This window comes from Desmodus rotundus, chromosome 4 (assembly GCF_022682495.2).
Source record: "Desmodus rotundus isolate HL8 chromosome 4, HLdesRot8A.1, whole genome shotgun sequence".
Taxonomy (NCBI): Eukaryota; Metazoa; Chordata; class Mammalia; order Chiroptera; family Phyllostomidae; genus Desmodus; species Desmodus rotundus.
This window is the reverse complement of record NC_071390.1, coordinates 139502361-139528876: the sequence shown is the minus strand read 5'-3', so window position 1 is coordinate 139528876 and position 26516 is coordinate 139502361. Positions and strand designations below refer to the sequence as shown.

The 26516-nt window shown below is 39.1% G+C and overlaps 2 protein-coding genes across 16 annotated transcripts in view; one reads left to right on the top strand and one right to left on the bottom strand.

Moving 5' to 3' along the window:
* The window catches only part of NSUN6 (NOP2/Sun RNA methyltransferase 6), a 45447-nt gene extending 29581 nt beyond the window's left edge, over window positions 1-15866 (top strand). Inside the window, exons 10-11 of the mRNA XM_024575866.3 lie at window positions 13384-13509; window positions 15141-15866. Of these exons, the coding sequence (XP_024431634.2) occupies window positions 13384-13509; window positions 15141-15368 (354 nt within the window). The 3' untranslated portion in view covers window positions 15369-15866. The remainder of the gene's footprint in view (window positions 1-13383; window positions 13510-15140) is intronic.
* A 1490-nt stretch (window positions 15867-17356) lies between these two features.
* The window catches only part of CACNB2 (calcium voltage-gated channel auxiliary subunit beta 2), a 322507-nt gene continuing 313347 nt past the window's right edge, over window positions 17357-26516 (bottom strand). For 8 of the 15 annotated variants that reach the window (XM_024576106.4, XM_024576114.3, XM_045183725.2 and 5 more), the window contains 4 exons: window positions 25464-25615; window positions 23726-23821; window positions 22504-22689; window positions 17357-21520 (listed from right to left, as the gene is read on the bottom strand). In XM_024576106.4, coding sequence (XP_024431874.2) covers window positions 21026-21520; window positions 22504-22689; window positions 23726-23821; window positions 25464-25615 — 929 coding nt within the window. In that variant the 3' untranslated portion in view covers window positions 17357-21025. Of the gene's footprint in view, window positions 21524-22503; window positions 22690-23725; window positions 23822-25463; window positions 25616-26516 lie in introns of all 15 variants that reach the window. The other 7 variants (XM_045183705.2, XM_045183711.3, XM_045183721.3 and 4 more) reach the window with 1 other exon arrangement.

Sequence of the window (26516 nt, the reverse complement as noted above, 5' to 3'; positions counted from 1 at the left end):
TCACAGAATACAGGTAGCATTTGATCAAGGATTACTTCATTGTTTTTTACTCAGATCTTATTATAAATAAATAGGTACTGCAATAATGGATGCAATATTAGTCTTTAAAGTTATCTTTGAGTACATTTCTAGTCACCTCTCCTGTTGTCTCCTTTCGTACACAAAGGTGGCACCACTGGTAGTGGATTATTTAACTTTTTCTTCTTCTACTCAGTCTGTGAAGAACATATCCTGGGAGTTAAAACAGCATGTGGCATGAAAGACGCTTTATTTATAGCTGAAATCTATTTTGATTGGGAGGTAAAATTAGGACACTGTCTTAAGACCTTTGGGTTTTCTTCCTGGGCCATAGCAAAATGAAAGGTCAGAAAGCCTACTTAGGATACATTACCCCAGTAACAAGGAACAACTGAAAGTGTGAGAGAGAATTGAATTTTCAGCAGGTATGCAGCTGGCATGGATAGAAATGGAGAATGTGGACTTAGAATCAGACAAGCTTTTTTAAAATTAATTTATTTTTTCAATTAGAGATGATATGCAATATTTTATTAGTTTCTGGTGTACATCATGGTGATTAGACACTTACGTGAACTGATTACCCCCTTAAGTCTAGTACCCATCTAACACCACATACGGTTCTTGTTGGGTTGGTCAAAAAGACTGTTTAGCTCTGGCTGGTGTGGCTTAGTGGATTGAGTGCCAGCCTGCGAACTAAAGGGTCGCTGGTTCAGTTCCCAATCCGGGCACATGCCTGGGTTGTGGGCCAGGTCCCCACTTGGGGGCATGTGAAAGGCAACCACACATTGATGTTTCTCTTACTCTCTTTCTCCATCCCTTCCCCTCTCTCTAAAATAAATAAATAAAATCTTTTTTTAAAAAAGTCCACTTAGTTTTTTCCATAAAATAAAAGACATTTTTCATTTTCACCAATAAATTTTTTTATTTGGATATTTGGAGTAAGCTGGCTCCCTCGTGGTATAATGTTGACTGTTCTCAGTTAATGTCTCGAATCGATCACTGTCAGCTTGAACTGGCCTGTCCGACCACGCAAAATTGTCCAGCAGGAAGCTTTGCAAACCGCTTTTGACACGTTCTATCACTCACAGTGCCTTCTTCATACAGTGCACCAATGGTTTTTTTTTTTTCATTTCAGTTGCGTTTTTACCTTTCTTGAAATAATAAAGCATAGCATGCCGACAATGTTGCATATTTTCTCCCATCTTCCATATTAAAATGGCTACACAAAATTTCGCCAATTTTGATGTTTTTTTAATATACACTGATATGACAGCTGTCACAACACAATCTAACAACATTGTTTCAAATGAAGTTAAAGACAGACTACTAAGCAGTAGTAGAGCCATCTCATGGGAAAGAAACAAACAAACTTTTTGGATAACCCAATTGCCTATATTCCCCACTCTATACTTTACATCCCTATGGTTATTTTTATAACTGCAAATTTATACTTCTTAATTCCTTTTACCATTTCCATCCATTCCCCTAACCTCCTCCCATCTGGCCACCGTCAACTTGTTCTCTGTACCTATGAGTTTCTTTTTGTTCAGCTTCTTCATTTAATTTATTTTTTAGATTCCACATATAAGTGATATCATACAGTATTTTTCTCTGTCTGACATATTTCACTTGGCATGATATTTGCAAGGTCCATCCATGTTGTTGGAGATGGTAAGATTTCATTCTTTTTTTATGGCTGAGTCATATTAAATATATGTACCCTATCTTTATCCATTCATGCACTGATGGACACTTAGGCTGCTTCTATATTTTGACTGTTGTAATGCTGCAGTGAACATGAGGGATGTATATATCTTTTTGAATTTGTGCTTTGGATTCCAGAAGTGGAATTTCTGGGTCATATGGTGGCTGTACCAATTTACAGTTCTACCAGCAGTACATGAGGATTCCTTTTTCTCCACATCCTCGCCAACACTTGTTTGTTGGTTTGTTGATGGGTGAAGTGATACTTCTTTGTGGTTTTAGTAGCACCTGGATAATATCTGGCAGCACCTGTACAACAGCATACAAGATGTGGTGGGCAGAGTAATTCTCAGCCAGCCAGCCAGAGGGAACGACGCACCAAAGGATGACCCAACAATAATCAAAAACCAATTATAATCAGAGAGCCAACATAAATGGCATAAAGGTTATCCCAGGAGCATCAAGTTTAGGAGATCAAGGATACTGTACCACTAAATGCCACAGGTTTCCTACCACAGAAGTTCACGCCATAAAGAGAATGAAAGCAGATCAATCTAAGAAGCAGAGACAAACAAGAAGAGTCACTTAAATGGGGAGACAAAGGAACAATCTCCAATTGAAAGGAAAGGAGGAATCCCAGAAAGAGTGCTAAATGAAATAGAGGCAAGTAAACTATCAGACACTGAGTTCAAGTAATGGTTATAAGGAAGCTCAATGAGCTCAGTGAAAACTATATCAAACTATATTATAAGGCCTCTGTAATCACAACAGTCTGGTACTGGCATAAGAATAGATACATAGATTAATGTAACAGAAGAGAGAGCCCACAAATAAACCAGTGCGTCTATGGTCAATTAATATTTGATAAAGGGGGCACAAGCATAAAATAGGGTTAAAATAGCCTCTTCAACAAATGATGCTGAGAAATCTGGAATGGTACATGCAAAAAAATGAAATTAGACCACCAATGTACACCATATACCAGGATAAACTCAAAATAGATAAAAGACTTAAACATAAGCCATAATACCATAAAAATCCTAGAGGAAAACATAAGTAGTAAAATTTCAGATATTTCATACAGCAATATTTTTGCTGATACATCCTCAAGGGCAAAGGAAATTAAGGAAATAATAAACAAATGGGGCTACAGCAAGTTAAAAATCCTCTGCACAGCTAAAAAACCCCATCGAAATGAAAAGGGAGTCAACTGTGCAGGAAAATATATTTGCCAATGATACCTTGGAGAAGGATTTGATCTCCAAAATACATGAAGAACTCATATGTCTCAACCCTAGAAAGAAAAACAATTCAATTAAAACGTGGGCAAATGGGTCTTACCAGACTTCTCCAACGAAGACATACCGAGGTCCCATAAGCATTTGAAGAGATGCTGAACATCACTAGCCATCAGAGATATGCAAATTAAAACCACAATCAGATATCACTTCACACTGGTCAGAATGGCCATCATAAACAAATCAACAAACAACAAGTCTAGCGAGGATGTGGAGAAAAGGAAACCCTAGTGCACTGTTGGTGGGAATGCAGACTGATGGAGCCACTGTGGGAAACTATGGAATTTCCTCAAAAAACTAAAAATGAAACTGCCTTTTAATCCACTGATTCCACTGCTGGGATTATACCTTAAGAATCCCAAAGCACCAATTCAAAAGAACCTATGCACCCCTATGTTCATAACAGCATTATTTACAATAGCCAAGTGCTAGAAACAACCCAAGTGTCCATCAGTAAATGAGTAGGTCAGAAAACTGTGGTATGTTTATACAATGGAATACAACCCAGCAGAAAGAAAGATGGAACTCCTATCTTTAGTGACAGCCTGGATAGAACTAGAGAGTGTTAGCTAAGTGAAGTAAGCCAGGCGGTGAAAGACAATTACCTATGATCTCAGGTATAACAGGAACCTAATGAATAAAACAAATAAACAAGCAAAATAGAGCCAGAGGCATGGAAACAAGGAACAACCTGACAGGTACCAGAGGGGAGATGGGAGGGGGGAAAGGGAGGAAAGAAGGGGAAGGGTCTAGTTAACGAACAAGTATAGACCCATGGACATGGACAATAGGGTGGGGATTGACTGTGGGAGCCGGGGTTGGCTGGGGCAGGGGAGAGGAATGGACAAAATTGAGACAACTGTGATAGAACAAGAATTTTTTCAAAAACTACATCAAGGAAAACTCCTAATTAAAAAAAAAAAAAAAAAAAACTTTCCATCTCTGTTGGTATTTGTCTACTTGTCTGCTCTCTGCTATTAAAAAAAATAAAACTTTCAAAAAAAAAAATTTCTTGCTCATCCATTCTAGCCTGCATAGTTTCTTTTGAGAACAGTCTTATGGGAATTCCTTTGTAGGTATCTAACTGCTTTTGTCTTGCAGCTTTTAAGATTCTCTTTATTTTTAGTCCTTGGTATTTTAATTACGATATGTCTTAGAGTGGGCCTCTTTGCAACCATCTTGTTTTTGACTCTCTGTGCTTTCTGGTCTTGCATGTCTATTTCCTTCCCTATATTAGAGAAGTTTTCTTTCATTACTTTTTCAAATAGATTTCCAATTTCCAGTTCTTTCTCTTCTCCTGCTGCCAGCCCTATGAGGTGAATTTTAGAACACTTGAAGTTGTCCTATAGGCTCCTTACACTGACATCATTTTTTTGAATTCTTTTTTCTTGTCGTTCATTTTTATTCTTATTTATTTTTTAATTATTTTATTGTTGTTCAATTTTCAAGTTGTTCGCATTTTCTTTCCACCCTTTCCCCCCACCCCAACCAAATCCACCTCCCTCCCTTGCTTCCGTACTCCCCCTTGGTTTTGTCCATGTGTCCTTTATAGTAGTTCCTGAAAATCCTTCTCCCCACTCTCCCCACCTCACTCCCCTCTGGCTATGGTTAGATTGTTCTTAATTTCAATGACTCTGGTTATATTTTGTTTGCTTTTTTTCTTTTGTTGATTATGTTCCAGTTAAAGGTGAGATCATATGGTATTTGTCCCTCACTGCCTGGCTTATTTCACGTAGGATAATGCTCTCCAGTTCCATACAGGCTGTCACAAAGGGTTTAAGCTCCTTCTTTCTCTCTGCTGCATAGAATTCCATTGTGTAAATGTACCATAGTTTTTTGATCCATTCATTTGCTGATGGGCACTTAGGTTGTTTCCAGTATTGGCTGTGTAAATTGTGCTGCTATGAACACTGGGGTGCATAGGTTCTTTTGGATGGTGTTTCAGGGCTCTTGGGGTATACTCCCAGCAGTGGAATTGCTGGGTCAAAGGGCAGTTCCATTTTTAGTTTTCTGAGAAAATTCCATACTGTTTTCCACAGTGGCCGCACCAGTCTGCATTCCCACCAACAATGTACTAGGGTTCCCTTTTCTCTGCATCCTCTCCAACATTTATTTGTTGATTTGTTTATGTTGGCCATTCTGACCAGTGTGAGGTGGTATCTCATTGTGGTTTTAATTTGCATCTCTTTGATGGCTAGTGATGCCGAGCATCTTTCCATGTGTCTCTGGGCCCTCTGTATGTCTTCCTTGGAGAAGTGTCTGTTCAAGTCCTTTGCCCATTTTTTAATTGGGTTGTTTGTCTTCCTGGAGTGGAGTTGTGTGAGTTCTTTATATATTTTAGAGATCAAACCCTTGTCTGAGGTATCATTGGCAAATATGTTTTCTCATACTGTTGGTTCTCTTTTCGTTTTAATGCTGTTTTCTTTAGCCATGCAGAAGCTTTTTAATTTGATGAGGTCCCATTTGTTTATTCTTTCCTTTCTGTCCCTTGCTTTAGGGGACATATCCATGACGATGTTGCTGTGTGGAATGTCTGAGATTTTCCTGCCGATGTTTTCCTCTAGGACTTTTATTGTGTTATGACTTAAATTTAAGACTTTTATCGACCTTGAATTTATTTTTGTGTATAGTGTAAGTTTGTGATCGAGTTTCATTTTTTTGCATGTAGCTGTCCAGATCTCCCAACACCATTTGTTGAAGTGGCCATTTTTGCTCCATTTTATACTTCTTCCCTTTGTCAAATATTAATTGACTGTAGAGACTTTGGTTTATTTCTGGGCTCTCTGTTCTGTTCCATTAGTCTATGTGCCTGTTTTTATGCCAGTACCAGGCTGTTTTGATTACAGTGGCCTTGTGATACAGTTTGATATCAGGTATTGTGATGCCTCCTGCTTTGTTCTTCTTTCTCAAAATTGCTGCAGCTATTCGGGGTCATTTATGGTTCCATATAAAGTTCTGAAATGTTTGTTCTATATCTGTGAAATATGTCATGGGTACTCTAATAGGGATTGCATTGAATCTATAAATCGCTTTGGGTAGTATGACCATTTTGATGATGTTAATTCTTCCAATCCATGAGTGTGGTACATGTTTGCATTTGTGTCTTCCTTAATTTCTTCAGTGTTGTGTAATTTTCTGAGTACAGGTGTTTTACCTCCTTGGTTAGGTTTGCTCCTAGAAAAACTTTATTTTTCTTGTTGCTATATCAAATGGGATATTTTTTCCTTATTTCTGTTTCTGATGTTTCTTTGTTGGTATACAAAAATGCCTTTGATTTCTGAGTATTGACTTTGTATCCGGCTGTTTTGTCAAATTCATTTATTAGGTCAAGTAGTTTTTTGGTGGAGTCTATAGGATTTTCCATGTACACTATCATGTCATCTGCAAACAATGACAGTTTTGTTTCTTCCTTTTCAATTTGGATGCCTTTTATTTCTTTTTCTTGTCTGATTTCTGTGGCTAGGACTTCCAATACTATGTTGAATAAGAGTGGTAAAAGTGGGCATCCTTGTCTTGTTCTTATCTTAGTGGGAAAGCTCTAAGTTTTTGTCCATTGAGTATGATGTTGGCTATAGGTCTCTCATATATGGCCTTTATTATGTTGAGGAATGCTCCCTCTATTGTCACTTTGCTGAGGGTTTTTATCATAAATGGGTGCTGTACCTTATCAAATGCTTTTTCTGCATCTATTGATATGATCATGTGATTTTTGCCTTTCATTTTGTTTATGTGGTATATTATGTTTATTGATTTGCGAATATTGTACCATCCTTGCATCCCTGAGATGAATCCCACTTGATCATGGTATATAATCTTTTTAACATATTGCTGGATACAGTTTGCCAATATTTTGTTGAGGATTTTAGCATCTATGTTCATCAGTGATATTGGCCTGAAGTTTTCTTTCTTTGTTATGTCTTTATCTGGTTTTGGGATTACGATGATGTTGGCTTCATAAAAAGAGTTTGGGAGTCTTCCATCTTCTTGAATTTTTTGAAATAATCTGTGGAGGATGGTGGTTAGCTCTACCTTTTAAATGCTTTGTAAAATTCTCCTGTGAAAAACCATCTGGTCCAGGGCTTTTGTGTGTTGGAAGCTTTTTGATTACTGTTTCAATTTCATCAGGTGTTATTGGTCTGTTCAGGCTTTCTGCTTCTTCTTCATTGAGTTTTGGAAGATTATATATCTCGGTGTTTTTCTAGAAATTTGTCTATTTCATCTAGGTTTTCAAATTTCTTGGCATATAGTTCTTTGTAGTAATTTCTTCCAATCCTTTGTATTTCTGTGGTATCAGTTGTAATCTCTCCTCTTTCATTTCTGATTTTGTTTATTTGGGTCCTCTCTGTCTTTTTCTTGATAAGTCTGCTTAAACGCTTGTTGATTTTGTTTATCTTTTCAAAGAACCAGCTCCTGGATTTATTGATCCTTAGGATTATGCTTTTAGTCTTTATGTCATTTAATTTTGCTCTAATCTTGGTTGTTTCCTTCCTTCTACTTGATCTGGACTGTCTTTGTTGTTGTTCCTTCAGTTCTTGTAGGTGTAGGGTTAGGTTGTTTATTTGAAATGTTTCTATCTTTTTTAGTTAGGCCTGTATCACCATAAACTTCCCTCTCAGGACTGCCTTCGCTGTGTCCCAGAAGTTTTGCATTGTTGTGAGTTCATTTTCATTTGTTTCCAGAAACTTTTTGATTTCTTCCTTGATCTCATTCTTGACCCATTCATTGTTTAATAGTATGCTATTCAATCTCCATGAGTTTGAGTGCTTTAGAGTTTTTTCCTTGAGGTTGGTTTCTAGTTTCAGTCCCTTGTGGTCAGAAAAAATGCTTGATATGATTTCAGTTTTCTTGAATTCATTGAGGCTTGTTTTGTGTCCTATCATTTGGTCTATCTTTGAAAATGTTCTATGTGCATTTGAAAAGAATGTGTATTTTGCTTCTTTGGGATGAAGGGCTGTATTTTATCAGTTAAGTCTATGTATTTGGGTGCTCCTATGTTGGGTGTATATATATTTACTATGTTTATCTCTTCTTGATGGATTCTTCCCTTGAGTATTGTGAAGTGACCTTCTGGGTCTCTTTTTATGGCCCTTTTTTTGAAGTCTATTTTGTCCGATATTAGTATTTCTACCCAGACTTTTTCCCCCTATCCATTTGTTTGGAATATTTGTTTCCAGCCGTTCAGTTTCAGTCCGGGTAGGTCTTTTGTTCTGAGATGGGTCTCCTGAAGGCAGCATATGTGTGGGTATTATTTTCTTATCCATTTTACTATTCTATGTCTTTTGATTGGGGCATTTAATCCATTTACATTTAAGGTTATTATTGATAGATACTTATTCATTGCCATTTTTTTGTACCTGTGTTCCTCTCTCTTTCACTGTTTTGCTTCCTGTTCTTAAAGCACACCCTTTAGCATCTCCTGCAGTGCTGGTTTGAAGGAGGTATAGTCTTTGAGGCTTCTTTTGTCCCAGAAGCTCCTTATTTTACCTTCCATTTTAATTGAGAGCCTCGCTGGATAAAGTAGTCTTGGTTGCAGGTCTATGGTTTTCATTACTTGGAATATTTCTTGCCGTTCCCTTCTGGCTTGGAGTGTTTCCATTGAGAAGTCAGCTGATAGTCTTATCGGGGTTCCCTTGTATGTTACTTCCTGTTTTTCCCTTGCTGCCTTTAAGATTCTGTCTTTATCTTGGAATTTTGCCATTTTAATTATGATGTGTCTTGCAGTGGGCATCTTTGTGTTCCTCTTGATTGGGACTCCCTGTGTTTCCTGGATTTGTGTGACTTTTTCTCTCATCAAATTAGGGAAGTTTTCCATCATTACTTCTTCAAACAGGTTTTCTATCCCTTGCTCTTCTTCTTCTTCTTTGGTGTCCCTATTATATGGATAGTATTACATTTCATGTTGTCCTGCATTTCCCTTAACCCCTCTTCATTCTTTCTGAGTCTCTTTTCCTTTTCTTACTCATTCTCGGTGTTTTTTTCTTCCTTGTCCTCCAGCTCACTGATCCAATCCTCTGCTTCATCAAGCCTGCTTTTGATTCCTTCTGCTGTGTTCTTCAATTCAGAAATTGTATTTTTCATTTCCTCTTGGCCCTTGTTGAGAGTTTCTATTTCTTTTTTCATGTTGATATAGTTTGCAGTGAGTCCATTGTAGTTTCTCTGTAGTTTCTGGTAGTTCTCTGTGAGCTCACTGAGCTTCCTTATAACCATTGCTTTGAACTCAATATCTGATAGTTGACTTGCCTCTATTTCATTTAGCATTCTTTCTGAGGATTCCTCCTTTCCTTTCATTTGGGATTTGTTTCTTTGTCTTCCCATTGTTTGTGAGACTGTTTTTGTTAGCCTCTGCTTCTTAAATTGATCTGTTCTGACTCCCTGGGTTTATGGTGTAAACTTCTGTGGTAGAATACCTGTGAGATTCATTGGTATAGTCTCCTTGATCTCCTGAGCTATTTAGTTGTATTTTCAGGTCAGTCCTGGGTTGAGTTAGTGTGGTTTCCACTTCCTCCTTCAACTTCTGTTGTTATCTGTTGATTGTTCCTTTGTTTGTGGGTTTCGTCTTCCAGCAGGTATCCTGGTGTTCACAGCTTCTGCCTACTCTTTTTTGTGATCAGTTGTAGCGGGAAGGTGAAATGGTTTAAGACAGCAGGAGTGTATCCTATGATATTTAAAGTACCAGCCCATAGAGGAAAGATAGGAGATCCTTTGGATATGTATAGTGTTAACTGTGATATTTCACCCAACTAGCCACTTTTTAGAAAGGGTAGAAAGAAGATAAGACTCTTGTTGGGGTGTGGGGATTATGGGTTGGATCTAGAAAGCAGTGAGTTTGTGGGAGGTCAGATTATGAGGTAGAGTGAGAGTAAAGGATAGAAAATGGGTGTAGTGTGTGAGAGAATAGAGTTAATCACAACAGTAAAAATTCAGGAAATAGTGAAGTGGGCTGAGGTCTGAGAGGGATGGTGTGTAGTATTTACATTTGTATGGAACAGCTATTATTTACAATAGTAATGGAACAACAATCATCTGACAGAATCTATGTGACCTGGATAACTAGAATAGGGAGTATAGGTCCTAGAGTAGTGTGCTAGTGGAACACAAGTGAAATGAAAGACAGTAAATTAAAAATACACTATGAAAGAGAGAACAGGGGAAACCAGCCAAACAATGCAACTTAACCAGCCAAGCGAAGAAACCTAAGCAAAAGGATTGTGCTTCAGGACAATAAGGTCCCTGGGAGAAATACAAAAATAGTAATAAAGTGAAAGATGTAAGAATAATGAAAATAATAATACAGATATACAATAACTTGCAAGTTCTCTGGGGTAGCAAAGTGAAATTTGTCTCACTGTCTCAGCTATTGGGATGCCCCCTCTTTGGGTCCAACTCTGGTCTTTTCACAGTTCCAGGTTTTATTGTCTCACTTGTGGGAATTTAAAAAAAAAGGAAGGAAGAAGAGATAAAAATGGAAAGAAAGGAAGAAGGAATAAAACAAGAAAGAAAGAAAGGAAGAAGGAGTTAGAAGAAAAAAATAAAATAAAGAATTACTTTAAAAAAAAAAAAAGCCGCCTTCTGGCTTCAAACTGGCCAGGCCAGTTTTGCTGGTCTTCCTGGCTGCAGCAGATTGAGGAGGAATTGGTTTGGCTGGGCACTGGGCCAGCCTCCAGCACAGTTCCCCAGCAGCCTCTGGTCCCACAGGTTCCGGTGCATACTCTTCCCAGGGGTATGGGTGTGAGTGCGGGTCCTTCCGCTCCACCATGGGATCTCCTCCCCAAGGCTGGATGGGGAGGAGGCTGGAGTGGCTGCTGCAGGAGAGTTCCCCAAACAGCCACCGAGTGTCTCTTTTTTCACTTTTTCTTTTTGAGAAATTCCTCCTGCTCAAGCCTGCCTCTCCATACAAGGGCCTGTTCTCTCACACCGCCCACCTCTCCAGCTAGACTGGGGACTATCTGGGTCAGGGCCCATCCCGGCCCAACTCTCAACTCTCCCCAGCCGGTAACCACAGTCTCCATGGGTGCCCACGGCCCCCATGTGTTTGTCACTTCGTCTTTATTCCCCTCCCTGCGACTTCAGACGACCAGGTCTCTCCTGGTGCTGCTCAAACCTTGTTTGGCAGGGGAGGGAGCTGTTGACCCAGCTCTCTCCTAAGAGTCTGCTGCAGACCTGGTGGGCTCCAGGCCTGGGGCTGCAGCTGTCCTGGTCCCCGTGATGGTCCCAGGGACCTTATTGTCCTGAAGCACAATCCTTACCATCTGGTTTTTCAATGTCCTCTACAATTTTTGGTCTCCTATCTTCATATACGCTGGGGTACTGTTGGCTGTTCACTCTGTTCCTCAGTAGATCGGCTAGGTATTAGGGCAGGGGAAGTGGACTCTGCTCCCACCTGTTTCACCACCATCTTAGAATCCCTTTTGTTGTTCTGATTGGTTGTTTTTTGCTTCCTTATGTTCCAAATCAGATTTAATTCTCAGCTGCATCCACTCAACTGTTGTTTCCCTATGAATTGTTACTTATTTCAATTAGTGTATCCTTTGTTTCTAACTGGATCTTTTTTATGCTGTTGAGGTCCTCACTAAGTTCCTTGAGCATCCTTATAACCAGTGTTTTCAGTTATGCATCTGACAGATTTCTTATCTCTATTTTGTTTAGTTCTTTTTCTGGAGTTTTGATTTGTTCTTTCATTTGGGCCACATTTCTTTGCTGCCTCATTGTGGCAGCCTCCCTCTATTGGTTTCTATGTATTAGGGAGAGCTGCTATGACTCCCTGTCTTGGTAGTGTGGCCTAATGTAGTAGGTGTCCTGTAGGGCCCAGACACGCAGCCTCCCCATAACGTAAGTTGGGTACTTGAGGTGCATTCTTTTTGTGGGCTGAGTACACCCTCCTCTTGTAGTTGAGCCTTGATTGCTGTTGGCATGGCAATGGGAGGAATTTACCCAGGCCAGACATCTGCAAGGATTGGCTTTGACCACTTACCACCAACCTCTGCCCTTTGCAGAGGATCAGCTGTGTGGGGGCAGGGAGGTGGTGCTCTGATATGGTCTGTAGCTGTGCACTGGGTGTGCAGGCACTGAGCTTCCCCAGGTGGTGCAGGTTTACATCAGCCCCCATTGTGTTTTACCCAGGGCCACCCTACATGAGCTATAAAGCAATCTGCAGATGGCTGCTACTTGTGCTGGGCTGGGCGGTTCCCAGGCGAAGCTAAAATGTGAAGCTAGGTTGGCTGCTGCGAGTATTTGGCCTGGGGGACTTAGCAAGAGGTACGAGGGCTGGGGGAACACTCAGGCTGCTGGATGCTTTTTTGAGAGGATTTAGGATGTTGTGAAGCAAGAGCCAAGACCAGCCATTCTTATGAAAAAGCCACAGTTAACGGCTTGTGTTGGCTGATAAGTTGAGTGTGATAGAGACTCAGGGGATCCCCAGGGCAGGGCAAACTGTGTTAGCCAGGTTGATTGAGTCTCAGATATGGCATTTGCCCGCAGGGTTTGTAACTCTATGGGGGGAGGGTTTAGAAAGGGGGCAATGGCCTCTGCCTACCTCTCTATCAGGGAGAAAGCTGTCCCCTAGCTCTTCCTTGATGCCAGAAAATTCCGTCCTTCCCCTATGTCACTGGTGCCTTTCAAGCTGTTACCTGTTGTTGGAGCTCAGAGGGAGTGAGGCTGAGTAAGTCTTGTGTGGGTTCTTTAAAAGGAACTGTGTGGGGCTTTAGCGGTCTCTTCTACCAACTCAATCCCAGCTGGTTTTTGCAACCAGATGTTATGCGGACGTATTTTCCTGGCACTGGAATCATGGGCTGGGGGGCCTGGTGTGGGGCTGGGTCTACTGGTTCCTGAGATATCCCTCCCAAATTTTTATCTACCACACATGGATGTGGACCCACCCGTTCTACATCTCCACCCCTCCTATCAGTCTGAGTGGATGTGGTTTCTTTAATTCCGTAGTTTTCAGACATCCATTCAACTTGATTTTTGATGGTTCTGAGTGATAGTTGCTCTATAGTTTAGTTGTAATTTTGATGTGGTTGTGTGAGGAAGTGAGCCATGTTTACCTACGCCTCCATCTTGATCGGAAGTCTCATGAGTATGGAATTTAGAAAGAAGATTGGCCTAAGAATGTAAATTTGGTAATCTAAAGTCGTGAAACCAAATGATCATATTTGGGCAAGTCTTGGTCCAAATGGGATATAAAGGCTCCAAAATAATGACACGTTTTTATTCTGGAACATCTAATTAGGAAAAAATCCTGATCATACAGAACATCATTTTATTTACCCCAGATATTTGAAAGATACCAAATAGATACAAAATTCCTTAAAACGTTTATTTAGCCTTTTGCTACACGTAGTCTGCTCATCACATTTTTCTGTAGGCAGTGAAGCTGCTGAAGCCAGGGGGAGTGCTGGTTTATAGCACGTGTACAGTCACACTGGCAGAAAACGAAGAACAAGTGGCCTGGGCCCTCACAACATTTCCTTTTCTTCAGCTTCAGCCCCAGGTAAGAATACGTTGCATTTTCCTTAGTGTGACATGATAAATCACGGAATCTTAAAAGCAGTGATAAACGCAGGCTGTTTTATGAAGAAATATGTCAGGTAAAACTTTGAAACAAATTGCCAAAACAAATAGGCAAAAATGTTTCCCTTATTAAATCTGTTTTACACTGCCCATAGAGAATTTCACATTCTTCAAAGTTTTCCCCTGTGTTCATTCCTTGTAATTGTGTTAAAATGCCACAGAGCTCAGGTGTGTTTTGTTAGATCTTTCTTCTTCTTGTGGTTCTGTTCATGTTGCTCAGAATTTTGTTTGCAGAAGTGTTTTTCCTCTTTCCATTCATGTATTTTTCAAATAGGGAACATTTTGAGCATTTTTTCTCATGTCACATCAAAGCCCCATCAGGCTTTGAAATAACTGGGATATCAAAAGACTAACCAGGTGGGGAAGTGGCTCAGGATTGTTGCTTCTTTATAGTTTCTTATGTAAATTAGGTAACAGTTTAAAAGCTGCCTTTTACTTTATTTTGCCTAGCACTGTCTTTCTGTTATGATGTTTACTGAAAAGATATTTGTAACTAGATTAGCCCAGGATGTTTGACATTAAGTTTACATCTATATAATGCTCACATTCATTCAGATACATTGAACGTATAACTTTAATACCTTCCTATGTAGAATTCTAGTAGGTAATTGGAATAAATAAATAAAAACCAATCCAAAGATGGTTTCTTGATGCAGAAATTAATTTAATTACATTGTAGATGAAAGGAAGACTTAAGAATTCACTTGGAATTTTGTGTGTGTACGTACATATGCACTCAATATATATCTAAAAGAGATTCCCCCCATGGATTAATAAACAGTAGCTTTTAAGATATATACCTAAGAAAATATATCTTCAGTAACACACAGACGTTTGTCTGTGAAATGGGGACTTAGATTAGGATTATGGATCTTTCAAGAGTTGTTTGTAACTACTCCTGATAATTCTTCATTCTTCTAAACTAATTACTACTGCCTTAATCGATCTCCTTTTGATATTCTAGTGCATTTAAAGACAACGGATAGTTTATCTGCTCGGTGTGCGCCAGAGACAGGCATCTTTAGAGGCCCAAGGGACTCCTGTCAGTTTGGGGGAGTCTCATAAATAAAGCTGAATTTTTATCTATTGCTATTATTAATAATGTTCCATTCATTGAGGACCATATACCCTGAAATGTCATCCACTACATGATACCACCTTCTTTATTTAAGCCTCAGGTCTGAGTATTTTATCTGTTTATAGATGAAGAAAGTTAGGTAAAGTCACTTGCTTAAGGTCACATAGCTAAAATGTGGCAGGGCTGTGATTTGAATCCATATATTTTTAACTATGAAGCTCAGGTCCTTTGCACTCGATAAGCATATAAGCTGTCACAGGTGCTCCTTCTTCAGGTGACCATATTTTAGTGCTCTTCCACGTCATTACCTGGAAAAAAGAGTACATTCCACAAAGCGAAAAGCTGTTTACTCATTTTTTTGTTTTTGGAACTTGTGGTAATTACAACTGAATTTGTCTTTTAACTTAAATTGTGTGCAGGGACACACACTAATTGTAGGATGTTCATGATATTTATTCATTTCCTCTAAACAGGAACCACAGATTGGAGGAGAAGGAATGATGGGAGCGGGCCTGTCGTTGGACCAGTTGAGACAGCTGCAGCGATTTGATCCGTCTGTGGTGCCATTACAGGACACGAACATCGATTCTCTCAGAGAGGCCAGAGTGGAAGACATAGTTGGGATGGCAAATAAGGATTGTATAGGGTTTTTTATTGCAAAATTTGTAAAATGCAAAAATATACAGGAGAACGATCCTTAGAAATGAAAATTCCAAACATTTGTGCTGTGTGTGTTCGGTCTGTTGTCAGGGCAAGTGATTGATGGCATCATTGCTAAGGTAACAGAAAAGGCTGCCAGCTGTTTCACCAAGGATCAAAAGGCACAGAGAAAGTAATCAAGGGAGTGGTATGAGGTTATATTTTGTAATTTTAAAATAATTTTTCCTTTAGAATTTAGCAGAGTTCAACGAAAAGAAGATGCCTATAGATATCTGAAACATTTTTATTTGGGGTCTTGAGTTTTACTTTGTAAAAACTGCAAGTCATTTGTAATGGTAATCAGTGACTCTAACATGGAAAAAATCATCAATATTTAATTTGATTATAAAAAATAATTAGTTTTCATTCCCGAGTTCCTAAGTAGTTCCTTAAGAATTCAGGGCATGGGAGGTGTGACATTTACCATGTGCCAGTAACTGAGCTGAATATTTTACCTCTGTTTTTGCTTAGTTTGATAAATAAACCGTCTTTCAAATGAAGTCCGGATCTCTTCTAAATGATATTCTGCCTTTACTGTTTTCATTTTTTCTCCCATGTTTTTAAACTAAAAAGTAAAATACATCTTTTCTTCACTTTGTAGAATTAAAAAGTGAGAACATTCTAGAATATCATTAGCTTTTATCATCTGTTGGAACAAGATGTAACAGTTAATAGAGATGTGACTAGTGAAAAAGGAGAGCCAGCGTCTGACAGCTGGGAACTGGCCTGGCACTTACAGGCGGGCCTTGGTGTCGTCCTGTTGAACACAGTCTCACAGAACACCAGCATCAGACAAGGCTGTGGTGATAGATCAAAACACAAAAAAACCACCGTGCAATCAAATCTGAATTTAGATAAAAACATTAACAAAATCCAAACCATAGAAGTGACCAAACATCTCCCTATAGTGGCCAGTGTGACTGCTTTTTAAAAAAATCATTTATAAGCTTACTCTTTGTCCTACCTCTTTTTAGATAAGGTATATTTAAACACCCGGACCTAATTTAAAGGCTGTCTCATGTAGAATTATATATGTCTGTTTTGTTAACTTTTATCAAATTATCCCAGAATTCCTGAGGCTTGGGCACATAAAGTAGGCATTTGGAAACAATTGCCTAATAGCTTTTCTCCCCGTAGGTTTCTGTTAAGAATGTCTTGTAATTATGATAGCCAACAAGACTGCAAGACCTTCTGATGGCCTCATCTTTGAAGAAGCCTTTTTTTGTTTGTTTTTTTCTTTATCTTCACTGGAGTGTATTATTCATTGATTTTGGAGAGAGGGAGAGAGAAAACATTGATCGGCTGTCTCCCGTATGTGACCTGACCAGAGACCAAACCTGCATCCCAGGTAGGTGCCCTGACAGGGAATCAAACCTGGAACCTTTCAGTGTACAGGACAACACTCCAACCAAGACACCCAGCGGGGGCTGAAGAAGCCTTTCTTGAATACCCCTCCCTGGGGTTGGGTTAGACATTTGTCTCTCTGTACCCCTCCGGCCCATCTCCACTGGTATTGCGGCACTTCGTGAACACTCCAGTTTATTAGGCACGCCTGTAACTTCTTCCCTAGGACTTGGGAAGATCCTGGAGGCTCTGTGTTTTCTGTCAGTGCTTCAGAGCAGATGCTTAATGAATGAAGGAAAGACTATTTCAAGTTCCCTCAGACTCAGATACACGACTGACTTCTTTACATCCCTCATTCTGCATTACATCCAGGAGGTGTCATTGACTAAAGAGAAATGGTGTTTACCTGTGGCACTTCTGTTTCTAGGGCTCAGCCTCCTTCCCCAAATTTTAAATGTATTTTAAAAAATCCACTAAATCCATTTCTTCTCATACTGTCTATAAAGCCTCATGTGCTAAGTTGGGATGAAAAAAATGGTAGCAAATGTGTAGATTTTTGATTAATACTGATAAATAGCAAAATGTAAGCATCACAGGCAAAATAGAAGAAAAATATTTGCATATCGAAAACAGTAAGGACAAATAATACTGTTAAAATTTTTTCCTTTAACATATATATAACAATTTTTTCCTTTAACATTTCAGTGGGTTTCTTTCCTTCAAATATTAAAGCAAGTAGGAAAATGAAACATTCACTCTTAAAGGACAAAGAAACATAAGGAAAAAATACAATCAAAGGAAAAAGATCAGGAAAGTGTGGAAGAAAATTAATATATTATCTTTTAACATATTTAGTGTTGACATATTTCTGTGAAACAGAAAAAACATTTTAATTCAACAGTGAGTACATTTTACTTCAAAATCTGTATCACATTGTAGTTTAAATAGCAAAGTGAAGTACAAATAGTTAAAAATATAATTTAGCCAAAATTAAACAACTGACCCCAAACCATTTAGTTACGTGTTTTCTCTGACAGTGTGACTCTGAAAAGTTTTAATAAGATCAGAGTTTCCAAGACTAGCAGCATTACATCATTGAGCAGACGGACAAGGGTGAGGAATTAAATTTGTCATGAAAATGGATCTTCATGAAGAATTGCTGAAATGTAGTATTAAGGTAGAGGAAGATTATTCGGCTGTGCTCATACTCAAAAGATCCTTTACCCACCTTAAGTTATGATTTTACCAGACATCATGGGAAGGTCACTAAAGTAACATCGCTGATTGGCATTGCCCCTAGGGAAATGCTCCATAAATGGGAAGCGTTGAATATTTCATATATTGTCAACTATAAGAATCATTCCTAAAGTCACAATTGATAGTACCAATAATAAACAGTGCAGAAGCCAGCTCTTGATTTGTTTTATGTGAATGACTTTAAATCCGGTTTGTCGAACAGTTCAATGTAGCTGACAGCAAATGTTTAACAGGTATGTGTAGCAGACCATGTTAAAAATGTGGCATTGTCCCAAGTACAACATGACTAAGATATCCTACATTTAGCAGCACCTTCCTGTAACAGTAGCTTAAATGAACAGTAAAGAAAGAGCATTAGGAAAAACTGAAACGGGTTTGACAAAAAAAAAAATTAACATTTCCAGCATTTTCTAGGTAGACTATAAAACTCATGATTCTACAACTGCGTAAGTTAAGATTAAGCTTCTGCTGTGTGAAGACTGTAGTTTTACATTCCATGGGTCAGTAAAGCATCCCATGGTCTCTGGGATTATTTCTTCTTTACAAATTTAGTGCATACTGTTTACAGGTATGCTCACTATACAGTTTTCATGTATAGATGCTAAATCCTGCAATATAGTGTTTTGAGGAATCCTTGGATTTGGACTAACATGTTTCACAGGAAAGTAAAAAACGAAGAATCCAAGTACGGAATTTAAAATTAGACTCCATCAGCACAACTCTTTGAAAGGGATTAATGGTAGCAGCAGCTTAGGTACACACCAGTTATACTTCAAGAATTTAAATATTCTGAAATCATTACTGGGATGAAATTACATGAAGCAAAGGAGAGGCTGGTGATCAGCAACATCTCACCATGATGGAAAGATTATCTGAAATATTTTATAGAAGTAATCTTAATTGGAATGCAGTTTTCCAATGATGTGACTACTTTGCATAAATACATATCATGACTACAGTTTTTATATTCAATAAATAAATTCATGTCACCAGTACAGAGCTAATTAACAAATATATTGAATCTGAGGGAAATGTTTCATATTAACTGATAAAACACTATATAGGTAACCCATTTTTAAAAATGAGCTTTGTTGGGGGTAGAAATAAGTAGTTAAATGTGAAACAGTTTTACTTATAAAGGTCCAAGAATATTTGGCAAGAACCTGGAATAATCAAAGAAGCAAGACAAAAAATAGATTAACTTATTTAACAAAATAATAGTTATATAATGTACAAATCTGAAGTGAGGCAATTAGAGATAGGCATTTTCCAAGGACAAACTTCAAGTGCCAGGTGCTTGTATACCTAATACTGTCTCACCTGTCCAGTCGTAACCGGACAGAGCGTACACGTAGGAGCCACAGAGCGGTTTTAGCCTTAGCATGACCACCTCACTGTGAGCTGCTTACAGCAGTATCACTGAGGCGTGGAGATAGTATCTTCTGGCTGCCCCTTCCGAGCAGATGTCTGCTGTAAGAAGATATTCTCACCGTTTCGTTCACTTCAAGTCACCCCATTTGCCCTGATTGCTTCTGAAGAGAAGAAACTTTGGTTATAAGAAGCACTTCTAGGTTCTGACAGACAGTGAAACTCTTTTGAGTTCGTGGTGGGGGGTGAAATGATAGCTGAACTGGGAGATAACGGGGACAATAAGCAGGGTTAGAAAAGGAAGTGGGAGAAGTTAGAAAAATTTATTTTCCCACAACATAATTCTACAAGCTGTGTAAACTTTTCTTTCTATAACAAATACTCGAACACACAAAGATTGTACATTTCCAGTGAAACACTCACAGTTAAAAGTTGCCTGTATTTTTTGCTCTCTAGGAGTAAAAACAAGGAGCCGACAGATGAATGCTTTCCCAGTCACCTTTGGCAGCACGCTCCCTGACTGCTCAGTGACCATTAAAGCAACACGCAGCACAGTTCGGTTCAAAGCCAGGTGGGTGGAATTCTAGGTGTCAGTCTCTAGTTTCTTTTAGTCTTCAGCATACAGATTCATCTCAGCCAATCACGCACACATACCCTTACACACGGACGCACACATGTGTGCATACAGAGTTCCGGCTTGTAACCTCCAGTGCAGTGACATGAGACACTCGCTACTAAGAATGTGTTTGTCACAATCAGTGTGAGCTGAATGGATTAGAACAACCTTTGGAGTTTGGTTATATTTACCATAATTTATGGTCAGAATTATAAACTTAAAAGGATGGTAAAACATTCAGAAATTAAACCTTTTCAAGTCAAGCAATCACACATATTTACAGTATGTACATACAGACTTCCTACTAGAAGGGGGGTAGGTGCCTAGATGTTATTACAAATTTCCTGAAGGTGGGCATTTCTAGTCCCTGTAATTCGTAAAGCAAATCTGCTGACTTGGCATTAAGACTCTAAAATAGTGTGATCAAACTGATATATATATATATATATATATTTATATTATATATATAATTATAAGAAGGTGTCTGCAGAAATACCATTTACAAACTGTCTATACAGTACACAGTACTAGTACATAGAAAATAGATTCTAACTTTATGACCCCCTTTGTGTAAGGCAAGACTGAATCTGTCCCCAAATTTAGTCAGCCAGAGGTACAAGCAAGAAACAGTGGTCCATGGATGAATGAATATGCGAATCAGGTGCCTACATATTAAAAATATGGAGAATCAAGAAATTCCACTTTTTATCTGGGCCGATTCTGGGTTGCTAGATATAGCAACTACATTTTTTGAAAACATCAACTACATTTCTTAAAATACTAACGCCACCTGGATGGCAACAGATTTTGTTCAAGTGACAGCTACCTCAAGCAGTTTTTGAAAAGTCCAGGACACAACCAGAGGACTGCAGCTGTACCAGGCAAATTTATATAGCACTTACAAAAGAAAACAAAGTATATTAATACTCTGTCACGCTATTGCTATTTAAGCAACAGCAATACAAAATATACAAGACAGATCACATATGATTGCAATGCCGACCCCAAAGATTTAGATTGAGGGTGATGTTATACAAGACTTTAAAAAAACAAAAGCAAACAAAAGGGCCAAAGTCACTGGCGGATGTAAACGTCCCTGTTCCACTCCCCAGCCTCATTCCTTTTTTTGGATATTCCTTCTCCATCCTTGTCATAGTAGCGATCCTTGGATTTATGACGGCTTCGTTGTTTGTTGCATTCATTGTGGTCCTGCTCTCGGTCCAGGTCCCTGGCACGGTGCCGAGACTCCCTGTGTCTGTGCTCTCCGCTCCCGTGGGGCTCATCCCTGTGGTTATGGTCACGGTGTGGGACATAGTGGTCCCCATGTTCGTGGGGGTAATCCTCCTTCGGCTCCACGTAGGCAGAGTCTCGGCTCTCTTGGGTTTCTGAGTCAAATGTCTCTTGCCTGGAGAGGCCTCGACTTGTACCACTGCGATGGTTGTGGTGCTGGGCTGAGGAGGAAAACCGGTGCTGGGATTTCTTCGCTGGTTCCAGGCAGGGTTCTTGTTCAGCTTGGGAAGCAGAACGGGCAGGAGCAGAGCGATCAGTCCTCTGGTCCCCTTGAGAACCCTGCTGTCGAGGGCAGAAAACACAGGCATCAACCAGGGTTAGAGTGGGAGGCACTGATGCGTCATACAGCAACTCCATTCTCGTTTGCTTCCTTTTTAAACATCTATAATGGTGAAATGAAGTCTCACCTAGCTGAGTCACTTAATTCTTCTGATGATATCCAGTGGCACTGGAGGTTTGTACATATTACATTGGACTTTGTTAATTTATACATACCTAGAACAGTGCACAGAGTAACCTTTTTATTTAAATAAATGAAGGAGGGAGGCATTGTTTTATATGTTCTTTTGTGGTTTAAATACTGATATAGTCGCTGAGATTTTTCTTCTTATGGGTGTATACTTAACTACCTCCGTTTGAATACACATGGGAGGATGAAAGGCCTTAGGATGTTGGCTTTGGCTTAAAGTAAGGATTAAGGAGGAAAAACGGTAATTGTGAAATGCTTAACTGGCACTCTGAGACAAGCACTGTCCTAGCAGTCACATTAATTATTTATTCCCCCCTAATTAATTTTGTTATTCAAGTACAGTTCTCTGCCTCCCCCCCCACCCCAGCTTAATCCCCAGAACATTAATCATTAACTCATTACTAAAACAACCCTGAGATAGGTTGACAGAATTATTCCTGAGGCATCTAAGGTAAAGAGCAGATGAGAAGCGAATTCAAGGTTATACACTTGGTAAAAGGTGGAGTCCACTGTCTGTGCTGCTGTGTAGAAAGTCCTTCTACCCCTGTCTTAAAGAACGTGTAGTCAGTGATTCTAAAGTCTGTGTATATTCACAGTATATTGTGTTTCTACTGCCTTTCTTACAGGTACACCACTCACACAGAAGATGTTTAAATGACTCAATGTTTGTCTCAGTTTGGATGGAACCACTCTGCTGGCACGAGAACTGTGCTGGATATCTGGGCTGGGATCCCAGCGATGTGACCTTAGGCAGCCTAGTTTCTCAACACAGGTGATAAAGAACTTCCCTCACCTGTGAATTAGAGGCTGGAGTGGGGCTAACAGGCAGAGCTGAAGTAGCTAAAGTACGGCTGAGGAGGGGGTTGGGGAGACTGCTGCTGGGAGGATGGGTGGCCTTCCAGTAGGCCTCCAGGTAGTCGGCAAGGTGCTCACAAGCATCCTCGAGCTGGTTCTCATCCAAGATCACGTCAAACAGCTCCTGCAGAGGCAACATTTCAGAGAGTACGCTCATACCAGCCCAGTACTGACCCCAGTTCCATCCCCCTGCCCCCTGCCTCACGAAAGGAGGGAGGGTTTCATGAGCTGCACCACTTTGCATTTTTATGGCTCTGTGCTCTTCCATTTGCTGACTGTCCTATTGAGTCCGATTATATCGCTGTTTAGAACACTGGATGCCTAGCCAACAGCAATGGCTGGGAAGTGAACAGGTGCCATGACAGTTGTTAAAGGGCATGGTAAAGGTGGTCTGTCTGTAGTGCAAAAGGAATTGATACTGTGGTAGGAAGAGGTGTAAAAGAAAAGAATAAAATCTGAATAGTACAAGAAGAAGCCTGTTCTGACACAGATTGGAAAGTTTAATCCTGGAAATTAGTGAGGCAAGATTAGAACATGAAATTTGGCAGAAGGTGAAACCACTGATGATTTGACATGGTCCAGACTTCAAAGTGTTTATTGTAAATGTCACCATACTCCAAGCAATCACAATGGATGCATAGTCATAATTCTTGGAGCTTCGGAAATACTTGCACTTTAAAAAAAAAGAAAGTGGAAGCCGTCTATTGTCTCAAGGCATGCTATGTAAGGCGTGAATTAGAAGTAGGGGTGTATTCAGACGCGGGAATCTGGTTAGCTGATTGTTCAAACCTTTGTTTTTAATGGTCTCAAATCAATTTCTCAGACAACTATTAAGAGGCTGTCAGACTCTCCCTATGATGAATAGGGTTAACCCCAAATAGATCTATCTCATAAACCAAGTTTTTGAAGCCACAATCTTGTTCATTTAAGATATGAATGAGGTGTTAGGTATAAGGTAAGACCATAGAACTTGCCATAGATCTGGACAGGTCACTTCTTTGGAATGAAGCTCACTGCTAAGTGGTGAGGATTCCTTCCCCCAACAGGCATGTAACTGTCTGCTTTTTGTTTGCTTTTTTATTTTATTATTTTATTTTTTTATGTAATGCCAGGCCTGATCTCTTCATCTGGATGATAACGGGCACAGAAAGAGAACTTACGGGAGGGCACTGAGACAGCTTATCAGCGGCTACCATCTGGACATTGAGGTGTTTAGCTTGAGATTTCCCTCGAGATTTTATTAACCTTTGTAAAACCTGTGAAAGATAAGATTTTCTTAACAGAGGAATAGCTGCACTCAGCTAAATTACAAGATTCAGTCCTTCCTCTGGTGACCTTTTATGTACATATATCACAAATGCTAAAGGTTAAGCTATAAAATATGATGTATAACATTACCTGCAAAATTGAGGTTAACATAAATCTCAATTGTAAGCTCTAAAAATAAAAACCAAAATAACCATAGAGCTTATTCTGAATTTTTTTTCAAGGCTAGCAGTCATCAAACTTTGTCTTCTGCCCCTTTTTAAACAAGTCTTGAGAAATCCAAAAAGTGTGTCTTTATGTGAACTATATCTAATATTTACTATATTAGAAATTAAATACTCATTTAAAAGTTAACAATAAGCCTATTACACGTTAACATAAGTTACTTTATAAAAATAGCCACACTTTTTGCGAGTATCCCTAGTGCCTGGCTTCAAAGGACAACTGACGTCTCCTGTCTGCTCTACATGTTATCTGCTGCGGTGTGTAGTTGGGGTTGGGATATGGGATGAAATCCAGACTCCTAAAAATACGTAGTTAGTTGAGAAAAGGAATATTTAATAGCCTTTTTGGATAATTGTGAATGTTCTTTGCAGTGTAGAAAGTACACTAGTTTCTTAAAGAATAGTTACTATGTGAAATAGGAAACCATGTTGATGAACTTTTCTTACTCCGTTACATTAAATTCTGTTGGCCTGTCTTGAAATTGCAGTGGATTTTTTACCATGTGTGATATGTAACATCACCTGGTCATTTGGAAAGAATGGCTTGCGACTTCTTCAGATCTTCCAAATGTTTGATATACTTCATTATATAACATTAATATGTATTTGTTAATGTCATTGATCTCATTAGAAAAGTCTTTGTTAGTATAAGCTTCCAAGCTCCCAAAGGTGGATGCAAGTTTTCCAAAACTCTGATTTTTCTTTGAAAGCTTGAGTTTCATCATTGGTAGCAAAGGCTGTTAGTTGTTTTCCTTGATGTGATACCCAAGTCTGAAAAAAGCATCACCTGCCCATTGTTCTTTCATATGATGACATTCCGTGAAATAAGTCGCTAGTTCGTTTACAGGTCCAGTATCATACCTCTGCTTGTCCTCAGATACTAATGAACTTGGGTACGTGCAGCTCATGTGAACTTCTTGTCGCTCAGAATATTTAAAAGGCTTGTATGAGAGTCAAATTTAATAAAGTTAAGTGAAACTGGTTATTTATTTTTAAGTGGTGGTTAAAACCTGGTGGGAAGAGTACAGTAACTGCCAGTACTGTCTGGTACCAGTCTTGATTCACGCTGAGACATTTGCAGTTTTGCCCATTACTTTTGTACCATCACCAACGCAAATGTCAAAGCGGTGTCAAAGGTGAATGGTGCTTGGTATTATCATGGAAATAGTTTTGACCTTGTGAGCCCACTGAAAGTATCTTAGAACACACCCCCAGAGGGACCACCACATTTTGAGACTCAGCTGTTCTAAGCCATGAAACTAATAATCATGCTTTGCTTATATCACTCTTAAAAGCTGAGTAACATCTCTTCAAACTATGGTGGATAAAGACGTAGCCTGTCGGTAACTACAACGTAAACATTCTGGCAAACTTTGACTACACGGCAAACAACAACAAGCCTACTTACCTTAGGAGAAGAAATCTTTACATACACTATAATAGGGGCCAAAGAGGTTTTACTGAGTTGAGCTGGATGATTAATAGTGTCTGCATCAAGGACTACCAGTTGCAATGTTCTTGCAAGTTCAAAAATCCTTTCTATTTCACTCTGAACTTCCGCTGTAAAAGGTTAAGCACAGTTACATTACTTAAAGTACAATATTTTTAGGTAAATTGAGATCAAGTGAAATGGTACACTATTTCATCAACAGGAAGGCACGTAGGTCAGCCATTAGGTTAATGTTTTTAGGCGATAGAGCTGATAAATCATTTTCTCCATAACACCTTGAAAATTTAGGGAGTTCCTCTCAGCCAGCTATAAAATTTACTTACAGTATAACACTGTTTCTAAGAGTAAAAAAATTTGGATCCCTCTGCTGACTTATTTTTTGTGCTATAAAATTTTTTTTTTCATAAAAAATGTTATAAAATAGAAACTTAAGAGGTAATTTTCATGTGCTTGGTTCTGACCCCTGTACCCTAGCTACCATCACCAGCTTTCCTTTCACTGCTTGGGCTGATCTGTGTTTATCACCTATTGGTATGCTAATGGGCACGTGTATTAGCAAGTTAAAATACACCATACAATAGGAGAGACATTGAGAGTGCCCATAACAAACTGGTCCAGAAACACACTAATCCTGTCTTCCACCAGCAAAAGAATGGTCCTGCAACATTCACGTTTTAAAGGCAGTTACCTATGAGAGGCAGCACTATACAAATCTGAGCTATACCACTTACGGAAAACTTATTAGCAAACATCTGCAAATCTACTTGAACATCAAGAAAATGTCATTCGGTTCCTCTACTTCTGCATGATCTCTAGAGTCTAAAACAGGACTGTGCAATGGAATTTTCTGTGATGATGGAATTATGCTGGCTGGTATGATAGCTGCTAACCACATGTGGCCATTGAGCACCTGAAATGTAGCAACCACATTTTTAAAATGAAATTTAAATAATTTAAAATTAAATAGCCAGAGAAGCTCCTGTACTAGGCAGTGCAGGTCTATAAAGCATA